We start from the raw sequence: 26,876 nt of genomic DNA on the forward strand, positions 1-26,876 counted from the left end.
TCATCATAGGAGACACTGAGAAGTCTGCTGAGAAACTAAATGCACTGGAAGAAAAGCCGGCTGCAGATTTTTTTTCAAGTGGATGCTAGGGATACCATGTTGAGTGTTTTCCAGCAATTAGTGGTTTACAAGCACTGTAGCTAATTAGCTCATCAGTCTTCAATGGAAGTATTTCCATAAACATCCCTCCAGCTACAGAACACCATGCATACATGTTAAAATGCGTTGGAGTAAGAGTTTGTCATTCCCTTTCAAATGAAGAATGAACCACATCTCTTGAAGCATGCTATTTAGCTAGAAAGACTATTGTAATTGTGACTTAATGCCTATCTAAGAACACTCAAGACATAATAATGGTCAACTGCACACAAATTCAACATATCAGTAGATGGAAATAATGAACACAGCAGCTGTTGCATTTGAAACCATTCACAGGCTATAAGTAATTGGTGGTAAGTACCAAACATTTTATCCAACCCTTAACTGCAGTTTTGAATAATAGAGGTAGAGTTGACTTGTTACTTAGGGACAGTTAATTAAAACTGGCCTGCTACTTTCTTTTATAAATGGTCAACACAGCTGAGTTTCCTAAGCTTTTTCAACAGAATCGATCCCAAATGAGCCAGGCATGGTGGCGCATGCCTTTAATCCCAGCACTAGGGTGACAGAGGTAGGAGGATCGCCATTAATTTGAGGCTACCCTGAGACTACATAGTAAATTCCAGGTCAGCCTGAGCCTTAGTGAGACTCTACCTCGGGGGGAAAAAAAAGTGATCCCAAATGAACACCAGTAATTTACTTACTTATTTATTTATTTATTTATTTAAGAGAGAGAGAGAAGGAAGCAGAGAGAGAGAGGATGGGCGTGCCAGGACCTCTAGCCACTGCAAAGGAACTACAGCTGCATGTGCCACCTTATGTATCTGGCTTACAGGGGAACTGGGGAATCAAATCTGGGTCCTTCAGCTTTGCGGGCCAGTACCTTAATCTCCAACCCATCTCTCCAACCCAAGTAACTTTTTAAATCTCTGGTTTGTTAGTGCTTTGTTATTTTTAAATGCATTGAATAATTGGGAAGGCAATCAGTACCATTGAAAGGGTTCAGTATTAGAAGTTCTACAACATCATTTGTTAGTGAATAAATATCCAGGTATACTGATAAGGCTAATTACACTTTGAGGATATTATTTCCCAATTTCTAGAAGTAATAATTTTTACTGACCACTATGGATGATGGCAAGACTAGATGCCTTGTCCTCAGTGGAAAAAAAAAAAACTATAACCTGAGGTTTTAAAAAATCATAAACATGAGGCTAGAGAGATATTTAAGGCACTTGCCTGCAGAGCCTAAGGACCTAGTATCCACATAAGTCAGATGCACAGGGTGGTACATGTGTCTGAAGTTCGTTTGCAATGGCTAGAGGCCCTGACATGCCCATTCTCTCCCCTCCCTCCCTTCCTTCCTCCCTCTCCCTCTCCCTCTCCCTCTCCCTCTCTCTCTCTCTCTCTTTCCCCCTCCCTCCCTCCCTCTCAAATAAATAAATAAAATATTTTTTAAAAATCACAAAGATGAGCCGGGTGCGCACCTTTAATCCCAGCACTTGGGAGACAGAGGTAGGAAGATCGCCATGAGTTGGAGGCCACCCTGAAACTACATAGTGAATTCCAGGTCAGCCTGGGCTAGAGTGAGACCCTACCTCACAAAACCAAACTAAAAATCATAAATATGAAGAACTATGGAAATATGAAAATTAGGATAAAGAGGAAAAGATCCAGAGTACAGGGGTGCAGCTGGATAGGCAGAATAACTTATACTGTTCTATAGTACCATAGGATAACTAGGGTTGACAACAATTAATTGAATATTTCAAAAGAGCTAATAGGATTTTGAGTAACTGTAACAGAAAGAAATGAGGTGACAGGTGGGCCAGTTGTCCTAATCTAATCACCACATACTGTGTTGGAGCATATGCAGTAGCCTGTAAATATATACAACTTCCATAAATCAATGGAAAGTATAAATTATGGGGCTGAGAAAATAGCTCAGTGATTCAAGTGCTTGTCTTGCAAGCATGAGGACCTGAGTTCAAACCCCAGTAAAAAGTAGGGCATGGTGACACATACCTCTAATCAGAAACAGGAGGATCCCTAGAGCTTACTAGCCAATCAGTCTAGCCTAATTAGTGAGCTCCAAACCAATGAAAGGCCCTGTCTCAAAAAGAAGTGAACAATGTTCCTATGAAAAGTACCACACGCATGCATACACATGTACATGTGCACCACACACATGCATATGCACACACAAAAAAATAAAAAATGCACATATATCAATTTATTTTTAAAAATTTGTATTCTGTACATGAGGAATATGTACATTTTTAACACAATGGTTAACTTTTCACCAAAAACAGACATTCCCTGGCTTCTAGCTGCATAGCCAAGCCTGCCAAAAATACTCAATGGCCATTCTGCAAAGCGAAGTAAGGTGTCACAGCTGCGGGCCAAGGCCTTACACACATGCCTTTGGGAAGCCCCTGCATGCATACCCTGGGCAGCAAAGCGCTTCTTTTAGCACGAGCATCCACAGCTCCCTATTTAGGAGGAAGAGCTATAGTTACAGCAGCCCTAGTGGATTCAAAAGCTTCTCATGAATCTTAGTACCCTTCTAACGGGCTTGTGGTGGCCTTGGTGGACACCCACAATTAAAAATAGATGACAAGGGGCTGGAGAGATGGCTTAGCGGTTAAGCGCTTGCCTGTGAAGCCTAAGGACCCTGGTTCGAGGCTCAGTTCCCCAGGTCCCACGTTAGCCAGATGCACAAGGGGCGCACGCGTCTGGAGTTCGTTTGCAGAGGCTGGAAGCCCTGGCGTGCCCATTCTCTCTCTCTCCCTCTATCTGTCTTTCTCTCTGTGTCTGTCGCTCTCAAATAAATAAATAAATAAATCCTTAAAAAAGAGATAGCAAGTACTTTTTATTGTTGTTGTTTTAGAGTCTCACTCTAGACCAGGCTGACCTGGAACTCAACAGTCCCAGGCTGATCTCAAATTCACAACAATCCTTGTACTTCTGCCTCCCAAGTGCTGCTGGGATTAAAGACATGCACCATCAGGTGTAGCTTTAAAAAAATGTATTTTGGGGGCTGGAGAGATGGCTTAGCGGTTAAGCGCTTGCTTGTGAAGCCTAAGAACACTGGTTTAAGGCTCAATTCCCCAGGATCCACGTTAGCCAAATGCACAAGGGGGCACATGCATCTGGAGTTCATTTGCAGTGACTGGAGGCCCTAGTGTGCCCATTCTCTCTCTAGGTCACTCTCAACTAAATGAATAAAAGAATTTTAATGTATTTTTTAAATATTTAAATATTTTTATTTATTTATTTGCAAGTACATAGAGTGGGGGGGGGGCCTCTTGCAACACAAATGAACTCCAGACACATGGGCCACTTTGTGTGCTTTATGTGGGTATTGGGGAAGCAAACCTAGGCTGTCAGGATTTGCAAGAAAGATCCTTTTAACTGTTTAGCCTGCTGAAACTAATCCTTTCATGTTTACTTGCTAATAATCTTAAAATGTGTTACTGTTAAGGTTCTGTTTTTTAAAAATGCCCATTTAAAAAGGCAGACCATGCATACCTGTAACTACAGTGCTGAGAGGGGTGGAGGCAGGAGGATTTGAGGGGAGCTCATGGTTTAATCAGTCTAGCTGTAAAATGAAGAACTCCAGGTCCACTAAGAGACCCTACCTGAAGAAAACAAGTCAAAAGAGTGATAGAGAATTACACCTGGCATCCTCTGGCCTCCACACGTGTGTGCACAGTATACACACACGCCCGCCCATGCATATACACACACTGAAAGAAAAACAAGAGTGGAGCTTGCTGACATTAATGTTTATTGCAGTACTATCTACAGTGAATGGATAAAGCATAATCTTACCAACAAAAAGGAAACTACTTTGCAAAACAATTGAAAATTCAAGGATTTACAAGTATAGTAAACGAGATGAAAAATTCGCTGGATTAATTAAAAATAAATATACAAAGGAAGAAAACATCATGAATTTAAGGACAGATTGAATCATTTTAATTCTATTCATTTTAACTTTTAATTAAATATTTTAAAGTACCAATAAAATATCATACAATATAAAATGCTGGGAGGCAAAATTAACCAAACATGCATAAAATTTGTATTCAAAGTAAGTGAGGGGATATAATATACGCTTTAATCATAAGACTCATTACTGTTTAGATGCAAGAGCAGCACAAATGGACAGTCAGATCCAATCGAGTTCAAATCAAATTTCCACCAAGATTTCTTATAAAAATTGACAAGTTGGGCTTAAGGAGCAGTACAGTAGACATATAAGTAGAGAGGCAGAATAATGGGAGGAGTGATATAAGGGGATGGAATGAGAAGAGTTAATCAAAATTTAAGATTTATGAATAAGCTATATGGAAAAATACTGTTCACTAACTAATAATATATGTCAAAAAAAGGGAGAACTTGGGCAGAAGTATATTGCAGAGGTGGATAATGTTGTGCCAAGAAGCCACAGATTATTAGAAAACTTTCCATGCCAGTGGTGGGACACCTTCCAGCAAGTTATTGGTCAGGGAGGCCACTAATGCTCCCAAAATATGATATTATTGCCAAGACTCTTGGTTCCCCACCAGACCTATATGGTAAGGCCCTACTGCTGAAGACTCTACGTGCCTGGGCTGCTGGTCACTGAGAAATCAGGCTGGGGCTGAGCTGGAAGCCTCCTCTCTGCCCACCAGCTGGCAGGATGCTGGAAAGACCTATGCAGCCTGCTGGGGGAAGACATCAATGGTCTTAACCAGCAGCAGACCCAGCAAGCTTTAAGGCTGGGAAACCAGGCCAGGCATACTAACTGGTGCAATGGTGGCATGTCTGTTGCTGGGGAAACTTAATTTTCTCCACTAGACTTGAGGCCTGCTCCACAACAGGGAATTCCTGCCTGATACTGAAAGCCTGATCAAAAGCTTATTGCTAGGTAGGTCATAAACCCTAGAGGGGAAACTACTATTGTTATCTGGATAAATGGATGTATTATGCCTACCAAACTCCCCATGAAATATTTATGTTTAGGTCCAGCAAATTATATTAATGCTACTCTCACTTTTGGTTAGAGAAGATTTTCCCTTTAGATGGCAGTAAACATTAGGGTGACTCAAAGTCGCCAACATGCTGAGAAGTGACAGTGGAAGGTTCAGCACTAAATGAGACATCTCTATCACACCCTCCAAGGCTCAGAAACCATTGAGAAGAGGTGGTAGAAAAAATGTAAGAACCAAAGCTGGGCATGGTGGTGCATGCCTGTAATCCCAGAACTCTGGAGACAGAGAGAGATAGAAGGATCGCCATGAGTTCGAGGCCATCCTGAGACTACATAGTGAATTCCAGGTCAGCCTGGGCTAGAGTGAGAGCCTACCTCAAATAACAAAAAAGAAAAAAAAAAAAGGAATGTAAGAACCAAGGTAAGGGGAGACATGCTTACAATATACTGTCTTACAAATTGGTCTTGATATCATAACCTCACAATGGCTGATGCTACCTACACAAAATCTGCAGGGGGAAACATTGATGACATCAAAATAGAAGAAAGACTAGTTGGAAAGAAGGGATTCAGTGAAGGAGGAAGAAGGGAGGGTGGTTGGGGGGATATGATGATGTATACTGTTTATATTTATGGAAGGTATCATTCAAAAAGCTTTTCTTTTTTTTTTTTTTTTTTTTTGGTTTTTCTAGGTAATGTCTCACTCTAGCCCAGGCTGACCTGGAATTCACTATGGAGTCGCAGAGTGGTCTTGAACTCATGGCAATCCTCCTACCTCTGCCTCCCAAGTGCTGGGATTAAAGGCATGCGCCACCACATCCAGCAAAAAGTTTTTAAAATTAGACAAATTGATCAAACCAAAATAATTTCTTGTTGTTATTTGGGGTTTTTCTGAGACAGGGTCTCATGTAGCCCAGGCTGGCCACTCTGTAACTGAGGATGACCCTGAACTTCTTACCTCCACCTCTTGTGTGCTGAAATTATAGGCATGTACCATCATGCCCCATTTACGTGGTGCTAGATCAGGACTTCCTGCATGTAGGAAAGTGCTCTACCAAATGAGTTGCATTCCTAGCCTTCAAAAGAGTTTCCATTTCAATACTACTATGCAATACATAAGATTGGTCTTGGTATAAGGAAAGATAAATAAATTCAATGAAATAGAAGAGTACCAAAGTAGACTCATACATACATAATAAATTTACTCTCATAAAGGTAAAAGAGTGATCCAAAGGAGAAAAAATATTTTTCAATAATAATACTAGAGCATATGCATCCATATGGTATAAAGCAATTGAATTTGCACCTTGAAAGGAAACATGAATCATGACCCTGACTCACACCATTCAAATGGTCAAAGAATGGTTCAAAATGGTAACAGCAATTTTTTTTAAAATTTTTGACAGACGCAAAAATCTTTATCCATTAAAAAACAAAACTAAAAGTTGAAATTTATCATATCTATTAACTTTACAGTATCATGTAACATTTTAACATAAAAATAAGATAATAAAAAGATAAAATATTTGTAATTCATAGTATGGTAGTTTGAATGTAATGTGTCCCCCATAGCCTCGTGTATTTGTGATTAAGCCTCATGTTCAGTCCCAAACTGGTAAAGCCTTTGGGAGGGAGCCTTACTAGAGGAGGAACACCACTAAGGGTGGGCTTTGAGGTGTGTTAGCTCACCTCTAAGTCCAGTACTTAAGCTATACCCACCCAGTTATATGACAAGATGTGGTCCAGCTTCCTGTTCATGCCATGCTTTCCTCACCATGAGGAAACTTCCTCTTGAAACCATAGGGTGAAATAAACACTTTCATCTCATATACTTGGGTATTTTCTCCAAACAATGAGAAAGTAACTAACACCTTGCAACTAGCCAACTCATACTACAACATGTAAAAAGTCAGATAAATATAAATTAAAACCACAAGGGGACTGGAGAGATGGCTTAGTAGTCAAACACCCTTGAACTATAAGTCTGCTGGCTGGAATTTGGATCACAGCACCTATATAAAGTCAGATGCAAAAGTGGCACATGTGGGACTGGAGAGATGGCTTAGTGGTTAAGGTGCTTGCCTGTGAAGCCTAAGGACCCAAATTCAACTCCCCAGTACCACCCACACAAGCCAGATGCACAAGGCAGAGCATGCATCTGGAGTTTGCAGTGGCTGGAGGCCCTGGTGCACCCATTCTTGCCCCCCCTCTCATAAATAAAGTATTTTTAAAGTGGTACAAATGTCTGTGATCCCAGGCACCTACAACAATGGGAGAGAAAAGTCAGGAGAATTCCAAAGTTCACAAGGCCAGCTAGTATGGCCATCCCAGTGGCAAAACAAGTTATAAGAGCTTGTCACCAAACAAGGTGGAAGGAGATGACCAATAACTTGAGTTTGTCCTCTGTCCTCCACACACACACTGGCATGTGCCCATACGCACTCACACATCATCATATATGCATATACATACACACATAGACACACATGAAATAATTTTAAAATATAATAATACCACTACTTACAATGCATTTTTTACTCTGACTCTTGCTAATCCAAAGTTAGAATGTGGGGCAAATGGAAGTTATATGTAGTACTCCTAAAAATGTCAATGGGAAAACTCATTTCAGAAAACTGGTGATATCTGCTAAAACTGAGCACTTATAAAACTTAAGATTTAAAGACTTTACTCCTAGACATACACCAAACAGGAATATAGAATTCATAATAGAAAATATGTATATAGCAATAACATCCATTAAACCAAAAGCTGGAAACAATTCTAATATCCATCAGCAATAGAATGAACAAATGAATTTTTTCTATTCATCACTGAAAATGAATAAACTACTCTACGGTGACATTTCACAGGTATACAGCATTGAGCAAAAGAAAAATCAGACAAAATATAACATACTACATAATCTCACATAAAATCTAAAAGTAGGTTAAACCATAGTTAGAATGGTCACCTTTGAGGTGAGAGTATAGGAACTGATTGGGGCAGGAGAGCTGATTCTAGAAATTTAATCATGTGTTTATTTCTGGTTCTTGTTGGAGGTTATTCACACATGAGTTTGTCATAATTGTGCATGTGCCTTTCTGACTACATGCGATTCCTCAATACACTACATAGCATTAATATGTGTGGCTTTTAGCAAGGTCTGGGGTCTGTGGAGATGGCTCCATGGACTCAGTGCTTGCTGGAGCAGCGACAGGACCAGAGTTCAGATCCCCAGTGAGAACAGGGACACACCTATTATCTTGGCACTGAGGAGGCAGAGGCAGGGGATCCCCAAGCCACTTGGTTACATTAGCCAGACTGAGAAGCTCTGGGTTCATGTGAAAGACCTTGCCTTGGTATATAAAGTAAGGAAAACACAATGTCAGCCTCTGGCCTTCACACGCATGCACATACACACACACACACACACACACACACACACACACACACACACACACACAAATGCCATAATAAAACCCATTGCTTTGTATGCTAACCCCTACATGAAAAACAAGAAAAATTCTTCATATTAAAAATATGTGTTAAAGCCAGACATGGTGGCACACACCTTTAATCCCAGCACTTGGGAGGCAGAGGTAAGAGGATCGCCATGAGTTGGAGGCTACCCTGAGACTACACAGTAAATTCCAGGTCATCCTGAGCTAGAGTGAGACCCTACAACAACAACAACAACAAAAATGTGTGTGTGTGTGTGTGTGTGTGTGTGTGTGTGTGTGTGTGTGTACATACATATTTGTTAAGGGGCTACAGAGATAACTTAGCAGTTAAGGTGCTGCCTGCAAAGCCTAAGGACCCAGGTTCAATTCCCCAGGACCTACATAAGCCAGATGCGCAAGGTGGCACATGCATCTGGAGTGTGTTTGCAGCAGCTACAGGTTCTATCATGCCCGTTCTCTCCCCACCCCTCTCTCATATAATAGATAAATAAAAATAAAAACTTTTAAAAAGGAAAAGAAAAATATTTCTTAAACTGGATGTGGTAGTGCACATCTTTAATCCCAGCACTTGGGAAGCAGATGTTAGGAAGATCATCATGAGTTTGAATCCACCCAGATATTACATAGTGAATTCCATGATACCCTGGGCTAGAACAAGACCCTACCTTGAAAAAACAAAATTATATATATATATACTATATATATATATATTTCTTAAATGTAAATTCCTTAAAAATCTATCAATATAAGTATTATGTGTTATAGAAAATACTATATTATGTTACATTATTACATAAAATATATAAATGTCTTTATTAGGAGAAAATTTTTAATTTATTTTTATTAGATATGGACATATTTAGTATGTAAACAACACATATTGATACCATCCTTTACCTCCTCCCTGGCCCTTTTCTGAAGAGGACTTCCTCATTGGGGATGCAGGTCAACCCCATAGGTATTGTGGATCACACATTATGGGGGCAGCAGTCAGTTATAGGGGACAGGCAATGTCTCTGTAGAAAATGACCCAGCTTGTGGCTCTAACAGTCTTTCTGCCCCCTCTTCCACAAAATTCCCTGAGCCATGTTGGGTGCATTTTAAGTCTACTTCAGTGATGGGCACTTTATTAGGAGAAATTTTTATCTTTTTTTTTTCAATTTATATTTTTCTTTTTTTTAATTTTTAAATTTTTATTAACATTTTCCATGATTATAAAAAAATATCCCATGGTAATTCCCTCCCTCCCCCCTGACACTTTCCCCTTTGAAATTCCATTCTCCATCATATTACCTCCCCATCTCGATCATCGTACTTACATATATACAATATCAACCTATTAAGTACTCTCCTCCCTTCCTTTCTCTTCCCTATTAGGAGAAATTTTTAAGTTATCTATTTATTTATTTGCAAGCAGAAAGAGAGAGAGAATGGATTGCTAGGGCCTCCAGCCACTGAAAACAGACTCCAGATGCACATGCCACTTTGTGTATTTGGCTTGACTTGGGTATTGGAGATTCGAACCTGGGTCATTAGGTTCTGCAAGCAAGCACCTTAACTGCTGAGCCTAGCCCCTATGAGATATTTTTCAAACTAGTCTCAAATTTCTTCTTGAAAGTAAGTCAATTAAAACATCAGTAAAGCTATCTTTACTTCCAATACTTTCTTGCTTTTCTAAATGCATTCTCGTTAGCTTTTTTATTATATACATATTTTTTATTGACAACTTCTATACTTACAGACAACAAATCATGGTATTTCCCTCTCCTCCCCCACTTTCTCCTTCATAGCTCTGCTCTCCATCATATCCTCTCCCTCTGTCCATTAGTCTCTCTTTTAATTTGATGTCATCATCTTTTTCTCCTATTATGAGAGTTTTGTGTGGGTATTGCTAGGCATTGTGAGGTCTTGGAAATCGAAGCCAGATCCTGTCTGGACAGTTGTATGTAGGGAGTGGTACCCTTCCTTTGACTCTTACATTCTTTCTGCCACCTCTTCCTCAATGGACCCTGAGCCTTAGAGAGTGTGAGATGTTTCAGTGCTGGACACTCCTCCAACCCTTCTCCAAAAGCAATCTACACATTTAATGCAATCCCCATTAAAGTTTCAATGGCATTCTTCACAGGAATAGAAAAAAATACCCAAACTTACATTTGGAAGCACAAAAAATCTCAAATAGCCAAAACAATATTGAGCAACAAAAATAAGGCTGGTGGTATCACCATGCCTGATTTTAAGCTATATTACAAATCTATAGTAACAAAAACAGCATGGTATTGGCACAAAGACAGACATGTAGATCAACAGAACAGAATAGAGGACCCAGGTGTTAATCCAGGCAGCTACAGCCATCTTATTTTTGACAACAATGCCAAAAATATTCACTGGAGAAAAGACAGCCTTTTCAACAAGTGGTGCCAGGAAAACTGGATATCTATATGTAGAAAGATGAAAATAGATCCTTGTCATGCACAAGAATCAAACCCAAGTGGATCAGGGACCTTAATATCAGACCTGAAACTCTGAAATTGCTAGAGGAAAAGGTAGGGGAAACCCTTCAACATATTGGCATAGGTAATGACTTTCTGAATATCACCCCAATTGCTCAGAAAATAAAACCACTAATCAACTACTGGGATCTCAGGAAATTACAAAGCTTTTGTACAGCAAAGTACACTGTGAATAGAGCAAAGAGACAATCTACAGAATAGGAGAAAATCATTGCCAGCTACACATCTGACAGAGGATTAATATCCAGAATATACAAAGAACTCAAAAAAAAAAAAACAGAACAATAAGAAATCAAATAACCCAATCAAAAAATGGGCTATGGAACTACACAGAGAGTTCTCACCAGAAGAAATACAGATGACACATAAACATCTAAAAAAGTGTTCTACCTCCTTAGCCATCAGGGAAATGCAAATTAAAACTACCTTGAGATTCCATCTCTCTCCTGTCAGCATGGCTACCATCAAGAAAACAAATGACAATAAATGTTGGCAAGGTTGTGGTAAAAGGGGAACCCTTCTGCACTGTTGGTGGGAATGTAATCTGGTACAGCCATTGTGGAAATCAGTGTAGAGGTTCTTGAGACAGCTAAAAATAGATTTATCACTTTAGCTTTTGATTAACAGTATTCAAACATGGACATGATGTATGTTGATCGTAATCCCCTCCCAGTTTTAAATGCTTTAAATGCATTAGCAGCACTTCAGCAGGCCTTTCCATGCCACTGGACAAAGTCCTTTCACTAAAAGAAGGTGGGACTATTTAAACTATGTTTCCAGAGTCAGACAAAGTTCATTCGATGAGATTCCATTCTTCTGTTAATTCAGCTCACTACTGAGTTAAAATTCCTTCCAAATTTTGGGGAACAATGTGCTCACTGTCAGAACCTCCACCATCCATAGGTTAAGCCTGGGCTGTTCCTTAAATTCCAGAACCATGTGCCATTTAACTCCTCTCCTCCCACTCTGAAGTGGCAGCAGCACAATTTGGCGGCTTGTCAAAAGAATTAAAGCGTAAAGCACTCTAACTAAATAATGTCTGTTTTGTATGACACAGACATGTATATATTTCACACCATGAGAGGTTTATGGCACCATCGTAGAAGCCAGACTTCTCTGAGAATTTCTTTTTTAAAATAATTTATTTATATTGGGCTAAAAAGACTGACTTGCTTTAAAAATAAAAGCACATGTCATCTCGTGATAGAAGAGATCCTGCCATTTGCCAAACACATGCTAAGTGAAATAAGCCAGACACAGAAAAAAAAAAAAAATGATGCATCGTTTCACTTAAACATGGACTTTCAGACAAGAAGGAGAGAAGCCGAATATACACTGAGTGCCACAGTAGGGAGGAAGTGAGGAGGAAGATGGGGGAAGTGGGGAGATACAGGCCAAGGGATAGAGAGTAACTGAAGCATAGGATGGACAGGTCTAGAGATCTACTAAAGTATATGAGAGCTAGAGTTAATAATATTATGAAGAATTTTCCTAAATAAGTGCATTTTAGCTGCTCTTATCAAAGGGTGGGGAGGATAACCATGTTAGACAACTATGTTCATTTATTGCACCTTAGTAAACATTTTGCAATGTGAATCCCATAACATCACACTGCATGTCTTAAATATACACAATAAAATTGACCTTAAAATACAAAAATCTGCTGGGCATGGTGACACATGCCTTTAATCCCCGCACTTGGTAGGCAGAGGTAGGAGGATCGCCTTGAATTCGAGGCCAACTTTAGAGTATATAATGAATTCCAGGTCAGCCTTGCTAGAGTGAGACCCAACCTCGAAAACAAAAATAAATACAAAAATCTGGGCTGGAGAGATAGCATAAGGACGCAGGTTAGATTCCCCAGTACCCATTTAAGGCCAGATGTACAAAGTGGCACATCTGGAATTTGCAGTGGCTAGGGATTCTATCTGTCTGCCCCCCCTCCCTACAAATAGAGTATTTTTAAAAACCAAGTATATAATAAATAATCTCCCAGTAATAAATTTTGGCCTAAAGTTTATTGTTTGTGGTACATTTATTTTAATTACAGAATACTGTCTGGGTTTTTGTTTGTTTTGTTTGATTTTAAGATGGCGTTTTACTACATAGCCTAAGTTGTCCTGGGACTTGCCATCCTCCAGCCACAGTCTCCCAACTACAGGGATTGCTATGCTACTGTGTGTGCTTGGCTCTTCCTGATGTTCTCTTTTTCGTTTCTGTTTTGTTGTTGTTGTTTTGTTTTGAGAACTTTAACATATGAACACACTGTAATTTTATAGTGCTCCTTCCCGTTATCTTCTTTTTTCCCCTCTCTTCCACCCCCTTCCACTCAGGATCCTCCTCTTTCAAAGTAGTCCTTTCTGTCTTTATTGTTTCATCCCATTGTCCCCCTCCATTCTCCATGTCAGATAATTTATGGGGGCCTGGAGAGGTCTTAGTGGTAAAGGCACTTGCCTACAAAGGCAAAGGACCCAGGTTTAATTACCCAGGACCCACATAAGCCAGATGCACAAAGTGGCTCATGCATAGAAGGCCTTGGTATGCCTATTCTCCCTCTCTCTCTACTGCATCTCCCTGGTGAAGGTTCTCTGACTAGTACTGAGAGCAGCGCTCATGTTCAGTCTGCCACTTCCCCCGCAAAGTTCTCTGAGCCCTGGCGGATGTGGCCGACAGAATTCAGTCAGGGCTAAGCACTGGGCTTTCTCCCCTTGTCATTTTGATGACTCGAGGGTATTCACCAACAAGGCCAGGGACCTGAGCTGAGAGCTCCTCCTGACCCTTGCTCCCAGGCGGCCTACACCCATCCTCTGACTTTCTTTTTTTTTTTTTTTAATTTTTATTTATTTATTTATTTGAGAGCGACAGACACAGAGAGAAAGAGAGAAAGACAGAGAGAGGGAGAGAGAGAGAGAATGGGCGCGCCAGGGCTTCCAGCCTCTGCAAACGAACTCCAGACGCGTGCGCCCCCTTGTGCATCTGACTAACGTGGGACCTGGGGAACCGAGCCTCGAACCAGGGTCCTTAGGCTTCACAGGCAAGCGCTTAACCGCTAAGCCATCTCTCCAGCCCCTCTGACTTTCTTAAAGTTAAGCTGAGTGAAAGAAATAGTTGGACATCCCAAGCATTATTTATGAGGCAGAACAAGAAAATTCAATTTTGCTTATCCTCACAAAATAGTTGCAGCTCAGTGATATGCACAAAAATCACTCCATTAACCAAAATCATTGAACAGTTCTTGTAAAAACATCTAGCAATTGAAACTGGCCTTCTTTAGAACAATTGCATTATCATAAGCCAAATATATCAAAAGGGGAGCTAGAGAGATGGCCCAGTGGTTAAAGGTGCTTGCTTGGGAAGCCTAATAACCCTGGTTGGATTCCCCAGAACCATGTACAAAGTAGCATCTGGAGTTTGTTTGCAATGGCAAGAGACCCTCCTGTGCCCATTCTCTCTCTCTCTCCCTTTCTCTCTCTCTCTCTCTCTCTCTCTCTCTCTCTCTAAATATAAAGGTGAAATATATGCTTATATTATGGTAACAAAGCAACAACATGGGCTATGCATAATTTAAGCAAAGCATTCAAAAAGGCTTAGTAATTCTAAACTTGCAAAAAAGTTTGAAAACTAGAACATTTTCAAAGCAATCAGATATGATATTGTCTCTCAACTGTTTGTGAGGAACTTTATAACTTATTGATATCTGAGCAAATATGTCTTCAGCTTCATTAGTCTCCTCTTTGTTTATTATGGATAAACTGTGGCATGGTTGGATGTGGGGAGCTGTCTACAGAGATTGAAGAACCAGAGGAGAGCCAGCACCAGGACTCTGAGCCTTGGAGCTGTCTAATGAGCCACTCTGCCTCCCACAGCTAGCTCTTTACACTTCTGTGAAAGATTAATAAGCTCAGGCCCACAAACAACACAACACTCAAGTCTGTGTCAGTAACTAACACCCTGAGGAGATTCAGTTTGCTCCTGGCCAGAACTAGGTACTCACTCTCTTTGCGAACTACCTCCAGCGCAGTGGTAAGCTCTTCCTTTAAAACGGTGGCTTCCTGAGCAATCTTCTGTCCCTTATCTAACAAATTCCAAGTTGCTTCCTCCACAGAGGCTAGAAGGACTCTGGCTCTTTTTGAACGTCCTTTTTTCCTGTTGGAAGGATTCTGTGGACAATTGACAAGTGTGGTAACCTAAAATTGAAAAAACAAAACTTACTAGACAATTTGTGAGGAGTACACAATCTTGAGATATTATAGCCCAGAAGAAAGCAAAAATCACTTCTCAATAACATGAGTCATTCCCAGTAATGCTGTCAAATCCCCAGAAAACAAGTGACATTGGGGCTGGGCAGATGGTTAGGTTGTTAAAGACACTTGCTTGCAAAACACTTGCTTGCAAAAATGCCTGCTGGCCCAGGTCCCAATGTTCAAATCCCCAGTACCCATGTAAAGCCAGATGCACATAGTGGTCCATGCATATGGAGTATACCTGCAATGGCAAGACATGTGCTTTTGTGCACCCATTCTTTCTCTCTCTCTCTCTCTCTCTCTCTCTCCCTCTCTCTCTCTCTCTCTCTCTCTCTCTTTTTCTGTCTCTATCTATCTATCCCTCTTTCTCCCTGTCTCCCTCCCTCTAACCTCACAAATAAATGAATTAAATTAAATTAAATGTTTAAGAAAGAAGACAAGTGATAACATCAGAAATTCCCAACTGAATACTGCAAGGAAGAGAGATACCAAATCTCAACAAGCTTTACTACTGTAGGAAGATTTGAGATGACTCTGGGTATGTGTGTTGTTTTCAATACAAAAACTTTGTATGGCCGGCGTGGTGTTGCACACCTTTAATCCCAGCACCTAGGAGGCAGAGGTAGAAGGATTGCTGTGAGTTCGAGGGCACCCTGAGACCACACATAAATTCCAGGTCAGCCTGGAGTAGAATGAGACCCTACCTCGGAAAACCAAAAAAGAAAAGAAAAAGTTGGGCATGGTGGCGCACACCTTTAATCCCAGCACTCGGGAGGCAAAGGTAGAAGGATTGCTGAGTTCAAGGCTACCCTGAGATTAAATGTGAATTCCAGGTCAGCCTGGGCTAGAGCAAAACCCTACCTCAGGAAGAAAACAAAAACTTCATATGGAAAAAATAGACAAACTTAATAAAGCAGTCAAAATGGGAAAAGTGGACAAGTATTGTCTCAAAATTATCATAGTATAAAATAAAACCTATATTATTTTGTAGCCAGAGGGGTAGAAAATGATTGCTTTTAATTAAATTGGTATTAGTCTAGGTAGATGAAGTATGCATGGTTAACATCAGGGAGAGGCGTTCTAAATACCCACAGCAACGGTTATCTCAGGGGAACAAGCCCCAGACACTCATTATCACCTGCTTCTCTTTGTAACCCTCTCTAGATGTCTCCTGTGCTCCACTCTCTCCTTCTTCCTCAGTGCTCTCCAACAAGTACCTCTCAAAGTCCCCTACCAAGACGCCTCTCTTGACCATTCCCCGCCCCACCTTCTCCCACTCTGTGCTCTCATCTTTCTTCCCTATCCCGACCCCTAACAATATCTAGAGAACCTGACTTTCTTAACATTTTGGTTTTTTTTATTTGATTAAGAGAGAAAGAAGAAATACAGACAGAATGGGCACACCAAGGCCTCTAGCCACTGCAAACAAACTCCAGACACATGCACTACCTTGTGCACTTGGCTTTACAAGGGTACAGGGGAATCAAACCTGGGTCCTCTGGCTATGCATGTAAGTGCCTTAACCACTAAGCCATCTCTCCAGCCCCTAACTTTTTTAATTTGTTCAAATGTTTATGTTAAAATATTAAAAATGTAAAACTCATAAGGCATAGTGGCACATATTACTTTTGTAACTTGGTTAAAAACAAGAACAAATTTCTCGCTACAGAAAATAATAGGTAGGGCTGGAGAGATGGCTTAGCGGTTAAGCGCTTGCCTGTGAAGCCTAAGGACCCCAGTTCGAGGCTTGATTCCCCAGGACCCACGTTAGCCAGATGCACAAGGGGGCACATGCATCTGGAGTTCGTTTGCAGTGGCTGGAAGCCCTGGCGCACCCATTCTCGATCTCTCTCTCTCTCTCTCTTCCCCTCCTTTCTCTCTCTGTCTGTCACTCTCAAATAAATAAACAAAAAATTTTTTAAAAAAAGAAAATAATAGGTGTATGAAGTGACATGTTAAATAACTTGATTTAATCAATTCACAATTTATACAAATATCAAAGCATTCATGTGTGCACCATTAAAATATAAATAATTTATATTTGTTAATGTGGTGATTTTGAAGGTAAATGTCCCCATAGCCTCAGCTTTAATATTAAGCTTCCTACTTAACTCTCCAGCAGGCAGAGTCCTGCTGGAGGAGGCGTATCACTGAGAGTGCATCTGGAGTCCAGCCCTAAGGAGTGTAGACAGCCAGCTTTAGCTAGGCTGTTCATCTTGTCTCTTTGCTATGGATGTATGACGAACTGAGCTGGCTTCCTCCACCGTGATGAATCTTCTCCTGGAATCTGTAAACCTGAAAAATGCTTTCCTCCCATAAACTGCTTCTTGTCAGGTATTTCGTCTCAGTGATGAGAAGGTAACTGCAACAGTTAGTTGGCATAATAATGCTAAGGAAAAAGAAAGAGTGGATCTTAGAAAAAAACACAAACATATGGTAAGATTATTATTTGAAGTGAAATGTATGTATGTATGTATGTATGTATGTATGTATGTATGTATGTATAGTTGGAGGTGTTGGCAAGTAGTTCAATGGGTAAAGTGCTTGCTTCACAGGCGTAAGGACCTGAATGTGATTCCCGGTAATCACATCAAATGCTGAGCTTGATGGCACACGCCTAGAGAGGAGGAGATAGAAGGATCCCTAGAGCTCGCTGTCCAGCTAGTCTAGCCTAATTGATGAGCTTCAGCCCAATGAAACACCCTGAAGAGATGGCCAGCACTCTTGAAGATCACACCTGAAACTGTCCTCTGGCCTACACATACACACATGTAGCAGTACCCACACACACCCACACATATGCACACATATAAGCACATGCACACACCACATGCATGTAAATAAAAGCACATGTATTTCAAAACAAACCTCCTAACAGGTTAGTTTATTTTTAGAAGTCCAGTGCTCTCATTTCTTAATTAAATTTTGTATCCCAGTAGCAAATTCTGGATAAAATTTATAAGCAACGCTTATAAAACAAGTGAAGCTTGAAAAGTCCCATCACAGAGAAAAGAAGGAGGAAAAAAACATATCTAGTATTCAAATTAGATGATCTGAAACTTCTACTGGAACAAAGGCTCCAATAATAAATTAGTGACATGGTAGGTACGTTAATTAGCTAGATTGAATCTTTCTACAGTATACATATAGATCAAAACATCACCATGCCCCATTAATATACACATTATTTGTTTATCGATTAAAAATAAATAAGTCTTTTTTAAAAAGAGTGAGACAGAAAGCTAGGCTCTAGTGTTTTCCCAAACAGCTGAGGCTTATGATAATCCTGTATCATATCTTTGACAACAGAATATGCAAAGCCCTCCAGGCTCTGTGGCCCCTACAGATGTTTTTACTTGTACCAGCAGAGCCTTGGATATTCAGACCCATTGTTTAACAAAGCACTTAGAAGCTACGAGGGAAATATGGAAATTTGGGGATGAAAATAATTTTTGTTTCATCACTTTTCCTCTCCTTATCAATGCAAAAGCAGAGCTCTCAACTCAAAGTAATAAGAGATATCTTATTCCAGAGCCAAATATTACTGACCATAGCCTAGAAACACATGAGGTTATCTAAAATACCATGTTCCAATATGGTAACAGTTTCAGAGCAAAAAGTCATAAATCAAGGTACTTGTAAAACACACTGATGCTCTGAGTGACATGTCAGAGAGGTGTTTTTACTTAATATTAAAGAGCATGGTGAGGGCTGGAGAGATGGCTTAGCGGTTAAGCGCTTGCCTGTGAAGCCTAAGGACCCTGGTTCGAGGCTCGGTTCCCCAGGACCCATGTTAGCCAGATGCACAAGGGGGCGCACGCGTCTGGAGTTCGTTTGCAGTGGCTGGAGGCCCTGGCGCGCCCGTTCTCAATCTCTCTCTCTCTCTGTGTCTCTTTCTCTCTCTCTGTCACTCTCAAATAAATAAATAAATAATGAACAAAAAAAATTAAAGAGCATGGTGAGTTAAATAGATAAGTAAATAAACAAACTGCTCTGCTGGGAGTATCCAGTTGGTGGGAACAACAGGTAGGTAGATTAACAAATCAGGGAAATCTCTGTTATAGACCTCAGATATTATCTGATGATATCCTTAGTCTTGGGGTTGATGGGAGCTGGGGGTCTCGCTGTACATTCTGAAAAGGGTTTTACCTAATAGCTGCAAAGATGTTAGGTCACACACAGAGGTGGGCAATAAATGACTATTTAGGGGGCTAAAAACAGCACAAGATTATTTGGTTTCAAACCTGCAACATTCCATCTCTCCACAATCACAGACCTTCTAAGCAGTCAATCAACCTTATAGAATCTTCAACATAGGAACAGCCTCTATCCACATTGTATAACTGCCTTCTGTTTTAGTCTCACTTGCTTTATTCCCATATACATGACCCAGACTGGAATGTTTTGCCTCAAGTCTTTGTTTCCTTGTTCAGAAAGTAAGAACAACTGCATAATCCAGTGAGACCATGTGATGGTTAAAAAAGGTCAAGTGTTTTGTTGTCTTGTTTTTGTTGTTGTTGTTTTGGTTTGGTTTGGTTTGGTTTGGTTTGGTTTGGTTTGGTTTGGTTTGGTTTGGTTTGGTTTGGTTTTTCAAGGTAGGGTCTCACTTTCTAGCCCAGGATGACCTGGAATTCACTATGTAGTCTCAGGGTAGCCTAGGACTCACAGCAATCTACCTACCTCTGCCTCCCAAGGGCTGGGATGAAAGTCATGCGCCACCATGCCCAGCTGGGTGTTTTTTAAACATACATAACCTATTTCATGTGCAGTTTCTAGTCTGTATGCAACAGGGATACAGAAAACTGGTTATGAGAATGTGTGACTAAAATGGACTCATCTCATCTTGCTCATAAAGCCCCACCCCATCCACTCCAGGCTAGGCGTGATAAAGGCAATCAACAAAACACATTCTAATGCTGAACAGGCAGGTAAATAGGGTCATATGTCTTCACCAGGGGTCATAGGAAGATGATAACAAGCCTGATATACTACATGGGGTTTCACAAGCTCCAAAAGGCAAATATGTTGCTACTGTCCCTTTCACATATACAAAATTAAAAGATATTTTTCTGAGCTAGGTGTGGTGGTGCATGCCTTTAATCCCAGCACTCAGGAGGCAGAGGTAGAAGAATCACAGTGAGTTTGAGGCCACCCTGAAACTACATAGTGAATTCCAGGTTAGCCTGGACCAGAGTGAGACCCTACCTCGAAAAACAAAAAAAAAAAAAAAAAAAAAAAAAGATATTTTTCTGGAATAAGGCAAATTATAAGAGTTGGTTTAAATTATTTGTTTAAATGAAGAATAAGTATCATTGTCTAAGATGCTACTCAGAGTGAATTTTAACTGCCACAATTCATGATGCATCCCACTGCACATTCACCCTCTATTGTTTGGATCCTCCATGCACCGAGTGTTTTCCACAGAATAGCCTCGCCTTTGAAAGTAAAATGAACGTTCCAGAAATGCTTTGTTCCTTATCATAAATGCCAGAGAAGTAAGAAATGTGAAAAGAGTATTGTGTAAGGACATTATGCTTCCATTTTTTTTTTTTTTTATTTGAGAGTGACAGACACAGAGAGAAAGACAGATAGAGAGAGAGAGAGAATGGGCGTGCCAGGCCTTCCAGCCTCTGCAAACGAACTCCAGACGCGTGCGCCCCCTTGTGCATCTGGCTAACGTGGGACCTGGGGAACCGAGCCTCGAACCGGGGTCCTTAGGCTTCACAGGCGAGCGCTTAACCGCTAAGCCATCTCTCCAGCCCTCCATTTTTTTTTAAATGCAATTGTAACTTATAAGTTACTCACTTGTATAAATTCTTTGAACCTAAATCTTCTTCTTAAATACTCCAATAGAGTTACTTAGTACTGGATAAAGTTAAATAACATTTCCAATGATGCCTTATATCTTCATGAAGTAAATGGCAATCCTGGAGGGAGGGGTTGAGAAAGCTGAACTTTTTTCACGTAAGGCTATAACCCACTCTCATCCATGGCCGTGACTCACCATCGCAAATGTAGCTTACCAAGGAGGTCAGGTGCCTCTGTTATTTGAAAAGGTCTCACATCTCTGAAGGACTACCAGCAACTAGTATAATTAACTTTCAACATATTCTATAAAATAATTCCTGTTTCTTTATTTTTATAAGGAACTCAAAACTTAAGTTTGACCCTGCAGGAGAAATAGTTCTAATAGAGTCCAAGTTCATGTTTTATTGCCTTTATATTGCATCACAAATACATGCCTTTCCCTTCTCCCTCTTTTTGGAAGTTAGAGGTCCTTTTAGTATGGAAAATCTCCGAGCTTACAGCTCTCAAGAGCTTGGATTTGCTCACTTTCCTTTATCCTATAAAGGAAGCCTATGTTATGCTATAAAGGCACTCCATCAAAGATTCAGGAAGGAAAGAACAGTATATCGTTTATGTAAAAGGTATGCTGAAATCCATTTTGTTATATAATTAGTATATGTCAATATAAACCAGGCCTGGTGGTACAGGTCTGTCTTACCAGCTACTTGGGAAGATGAGACCAGATCACAAGATTGAGGCAAGCCTGTGCTTCACAGTGAGTTCAAAGCCAGCTTGGGAAATTCAGTGAAACTCTCTGTCAATTTTTTTTTAAATATACACATCTGGCCCATCAAAGCAGAGCTGGGCCAGATGTAGTGGTACACACCTTTAATCCCAGCACTCAAAAGAAAGGAAGCAGAGGTAGGAGAATTGCTGTTAGTTTGAGGCCAGCCTGGGAGTATAGAATGAGTTTTAGGTCAGCTTGGACTAAAGTGAGACCCTACCTGAAAAAAAAGGAAAAAATCAGCCAGGTGTGGTGGCGCATGCCTTTCATCCCAGCACTTGAGGGACAGAGGTAGGAGGATCATCATGTGTTCAAGGCCAGACTGAGACTGCATAATGAATTCCAGGTCAGCCTGGGCTAGAGTGAGACAATACCTTGAAAAACCAATCCAGGGCTGGGGAGATGGCTTAGTAGTCAAGCCGCTTGCCTGATAAGCCGAAGGACCCAGGTTCAATTCCCCAGGACCCATATAAGCCAGATGGAATTTTCAGCAGCTGAAGGCCCTGGCACACCCATTCTCTTTCTCTCACTCTCTCTCTCTCTCTCTCTCTCTCTACCTGCCTCTTTATCTCTCTCAAATAAAAAAAAAAAAAAAGAAGAAAAGAAAAACCAATCCAAAAAAAAAAAAAAGTCCAGGGCTGGGAAGGCAGCCAATGGAAGAGTACTCATCTAACATGTGTAAGGTCCTACTTTGATCCTCAATATTGCAAATAATAACAACAATAATTTTAAAAAGATACAGGAAGGAGCTCCCTCACTGAAATGCTCCTAAATTAAAGCTTTCAAGTAACAGACAAAGGAGAAATTCCCACTATATTAATTCTGCAAGTTTTAAATTCCATATAACTTGGCATGTTTGAAATAGTGTGCAGTAGTTATATGTCAAAATTTAAGAGTACAGGGCTGGGGAGATGGCTTAGTGGTTAAGGCATTTGCCTGCAAAGCCTAAGGACTCAGGTTTGATTCCCCAGGACCCACATAATCCAGATGCACAAGGGGGCTCATGCATCTGGAGTTTGTTTACAGTGGCTAGAGGTCCTGGCATGCCCATTCTCTCTCTCTCTCTCTCTCTCTCTCTCTCTCTCCCTCTCTCTCTCTCGCTCTCTCTCTCTCTCTCTATCTGCCTCTTCCACTCCCCCCCTCAAATAAATAAATATTTTTTTAAAAAAATTAAAATACAAAACAAGGTTTTATAATGGTCCCTAATGCAGGTGTGTTTCCTCAGGTGCGCCATAGATACTGAGCACTAAGTCAATATGCTTAGTGAGCCAACCCTCCAATCCTCTTGGGAAAAGCCACACACCAATGCACCCAGTAACACTGTAGACTATGACATGAGCTTGTGTTTTAATTTTGTTTCTTGCATCACTGAAACAATTGCTTTACCATTACAGATACTATCTCAGTGAAAAGTTTTCAAATGTCAACTTGGATAACACATTTATATACTGCGATAATGTTCTTTCCCAACCTCATTCAAATTTTTTTTTCTTTTAACTCTACTATCAGTGTGGTATTTAAAGAGTTTGTTAACAGTTATCTCTTTTCTTGTTTATGAGCTAAAAAACACTTGGAGTTTTAGAGTTTCTTTTTTGTTGTTGTTGTTTTTTGTTTGTTTGTTTGTTTTGTCTTGTTTTGTTTGTTTTGTTTGTTTTTTCAAGGTAGGGTCTCACAATAGCTCAGGCTGACCTAGAATTCACTATGCTCTGCCTCCAGAGTACTGGGACTACAGGTGTGCGCCACCATACCTGGCCTGAGTTTGACTTTCTACAGTATCTCACAGAAGCCTTCAGGGCTACTTTTCTCCTTTCAGTTAATGTTATAAAATAAAATATAAGACATTTAATCTATATTTATTGGCTTAAACTTCATCATAATTTTGAAAGAATTAGGAAAAAAAGAAAAATCTGGAGAAAAGTAGAACCAATGATCTGCCAAAGTAAAAGTTTTCGGAACAGGGGAGAGGGAGGCCTTATTCAAGCCATTAGTAACTGCTTCTATTCTAAACAACCCATACAGAATTCACAAAGATCAAAGTTTGTGTAGGCCTCTAAATTAGCATTCAACCATCTCCCATAACCAACCAAAAACATATTTTAGTTTATCTCAAGACAGAAAAACATCTATTGAGCACATACTATGTTCAGAACAGCAACCTGGGCATTTAGGAAGTAAAACTGAGTGAGCTCTGGGATGGTGATAACAGAAACAGTGTTCCCAACCAACAACAGAATCCTATCACCCAACACTTAATGAAGAGTGTTGTGCAGAGGCTGCAAGCATTCATGAAGAGGAAGCAGACCTTCTAAGAACAGTCCTTAAGAATGGAAGGTTTTCTACCAGAAGAGAGAAAAGTGAACCAGGTAAAGAGCCTAAGACCAGACTCAATCCAGAGGTCAAACTCTAAAGTAGATGGTGAAATGGCTTAGCCATTAAGGCATTTGCCTGCAAAGCCAAAGGAGCAGGTTCAGTTCTCCAGGACCCACAGACCCACATAAGCCAGACAGATGTACAAGGTGGCACATGTATCTGGAGTTTATTTACAGTGGCTGAATGCCTTGGTGCACCCATTCTCTCTCTTTCTCTCTTTTTCTCTCTCTCTCTCTCAAATAAATAAATAAAATATCTCACTCCTGACAGAACTTTCACTTTCATCTTTCACTGGTGTAGTTTGACCACAAACTACTTGTTAATCTCAAACCATGAAGAGTTTGCTGTCAGCCTTGAATGACTGCCTGTCCTCACAACTGTCTCAGTTTACTCATTACAGTGTCTTAAAGTTAGCCATGATCAGCTGCTGCTCAGCTGTACCATGAACTCAATAAAGGCAGAAGCTATGCTTGGATCAATCTGAAAACCCAGAGGCAGTGTACTGTAAGTAAAAAATAAATACATAATGTGTGACTGGATAGAAAAAAAAACACACAAATCAATAATAATAGATTTAAGAAGCCTTAAACTAAGAGACACAAAGTTGAATTATCTCAGTACATCTGGTCACTAAACCAAAATTAAAATTAAGAGTGCTGGACATAAACAGTTCATGTCTGTAATCTCAATAATCAAAATGTTGAGGGAGAAGGATTGCCAAGAGTTTGAGGTCATCCTAGGCTACACACTGAGTTTGAGGTTAGACTGGACTAGATCATAAGAACCTGTCTAAGCCTGGTGTGGTGGTGCACACCTTTAATACCAGCACTTGGGAGGCAGAAGTAGGTGGATCACCATGAGTTTGAGGCTACCCTGAGACTACATAGTGAATTTCAGGTCAGCCTGGACTAGAATGAAACCCTACCTCAAAAAAAAAGAACCTGTCTAAATAAAAAATGTATCCATAAATGTGGCGGGTTTTGATAATTACTCTATGTAATATCATGGAAAAGCAACTTTTTGTAAATTCTGAGTAAATATGTCTCCATTCATAGTTTATTTGCACTCTGAACAGTTCAAAATGAGCTAGAATCAAGTATATTATATTCAGTCCTTTTCAGCAATTTATCATATTGTTGGCTGAAATATAAGGCATTTATCCTAAATTCCCAGCAGGAAGGAGTTTATGAGGAAGATCAGGTCTCCTACGAAAGATGAAAAAAACTCAAGTATACTGTGAGTAAATTTTGTAATCTACAAGTATCAAAAAGAAAGGCTACATCAAACTTTCATATCTATTATAAGATGCATTCTAATTTCAGAAATATTAAAAATTCAGGGTTTGGAAATGTGAGAAAAATGTGTCTAAATTGAAGAAAAGATGTTTCTTACAAATCAGCTGAGAGTGGAAATTGTTTTCTTTTTTAAAAAATTTAGATGATGGGGACTAGAAAGATGGCTTAGCGGGTAAGGCACTTGCATACAAAGCCAAAGGACCCAGGTTCTATTCACCAGGACTGATGTAAGCCAGATCACAAGGTGGCACATGCATCTGGAATTTGTTTGCGGTGGCTACAGGCCCTGGCACACCCATTCTCTGTCTCTCCTCTCTCTGCCTCTTTGGTGCACCCATTGTTTGTTTCTCTCTCTCTCTCTCTCTCTCTCTCTCTCTCTCTCTCTCTCTCTCTCTCTCACTCTCTAATAAATAAATAAAATTCATCTGAAGCCAGGCATGGTGGCACACATGCCTTTAATCTCAGCACTGGAGAGGCAGAGGAAGAAGGATCAATATGAGTTCACCAGCCTGAGACTACATAGTAAATTCCAGGTCAGCCTGGGCTAGAGCAAGACCCTAACTTGGAAAAAAAATTATCTGCAAAATCACAAACCACATTTATTACACCTTAATTTGTAGCGTTCACTTCCTTGCAACTCTAAGGTTAAAAAAGCATTAAAAGGGGCACTGATTTAGAGATAGCCAAGAGGCAGAGCCAGGCTTGCTGTTGGCTGATATAACGGACTGCACAGCAATTCTTACACTGTAATCACCTGGGAGCTTTCAAAATTACTGCCTGGTCCTACTCCCAGAGATTCTGATTTAACTGGTTTTGTGTGAGGCCTGAACATGGGTATTTTAAAAGCTCCCGGGGTGATTTTAATGTGCAGTGAGGGTTGAAAACCACTGGACTAACAGAATCTCAACAGTAACAGGAATTTTCTGACATGTCTGCTGAGCACTCTTCTTCCAAATGAGGCTTTTGGGTTTTTCATAGGTCTCAACCAAAAACTATTCCATCATAATTTATATCACACAAGGCTTTCAACTGTGTGTAAGATGGTACCCATTTCTTTACCCTTCCTTCAGCAATGAGTGCAAATATATCCCCAGAAAAAAATGGTCAGTCTTGAATGGGGGCCTGCAAATTACCACTGGAGCCAAATTTTCCTTCTTGCTTATTTCTGAAAATAATAAAGATTTATTGGCACAAAGACATGTCCATTTGTTTATATACTGTCTATGGCTGCTCTCACACTCCAACAGCATAGTAGCTGCAATAGAGACTCTCTGGCTATCAAAGCCTAAACTATTTATTTTCTGGGCCTGTACAGGAAGCTTACCCACACTGATCTAGAGTCATGGAT

General features: G+C 40.3%; 1 protein-coding gene across 1 annotated transcript in view; it reads right to left on the reverse strand.

Moving 5' to 3' along the window:
* The window catches only part of Ctnna3 (catenin alpha 3), a 1,402,587-nt gene that overhangs the window by 1,322,356 nt on the left and 53,355 nt on the right, over positions 1 to 26,876 (reverse strand). Inside the window, exon 3 of the mRNA XM_045137244.1 lies at positions 15,043 to 15,235. Within this exon, the coding sequence (XP_044993179.1) occupies positions 15,043 to 15,235 (193 nt within the window). The remainder of the gene's footprint in view (positions 1 to 15,042; positions 15,236 to 26,876) is intronic.

Source organism: Jaculus jaculus, chromosome 18 (assembly GCF_020740685.1).
Source record: "Jaculus jaculus isolate mJacJac1 chromosome 18, mJacJac1.mat.Y.cur, whole genome shotgun sequence".
NCBI lineage: Eukaryota > Metazoa > Chordata > Mammalia > Rodentia > Dipodidae > Jaculus > Jaculus jaculus.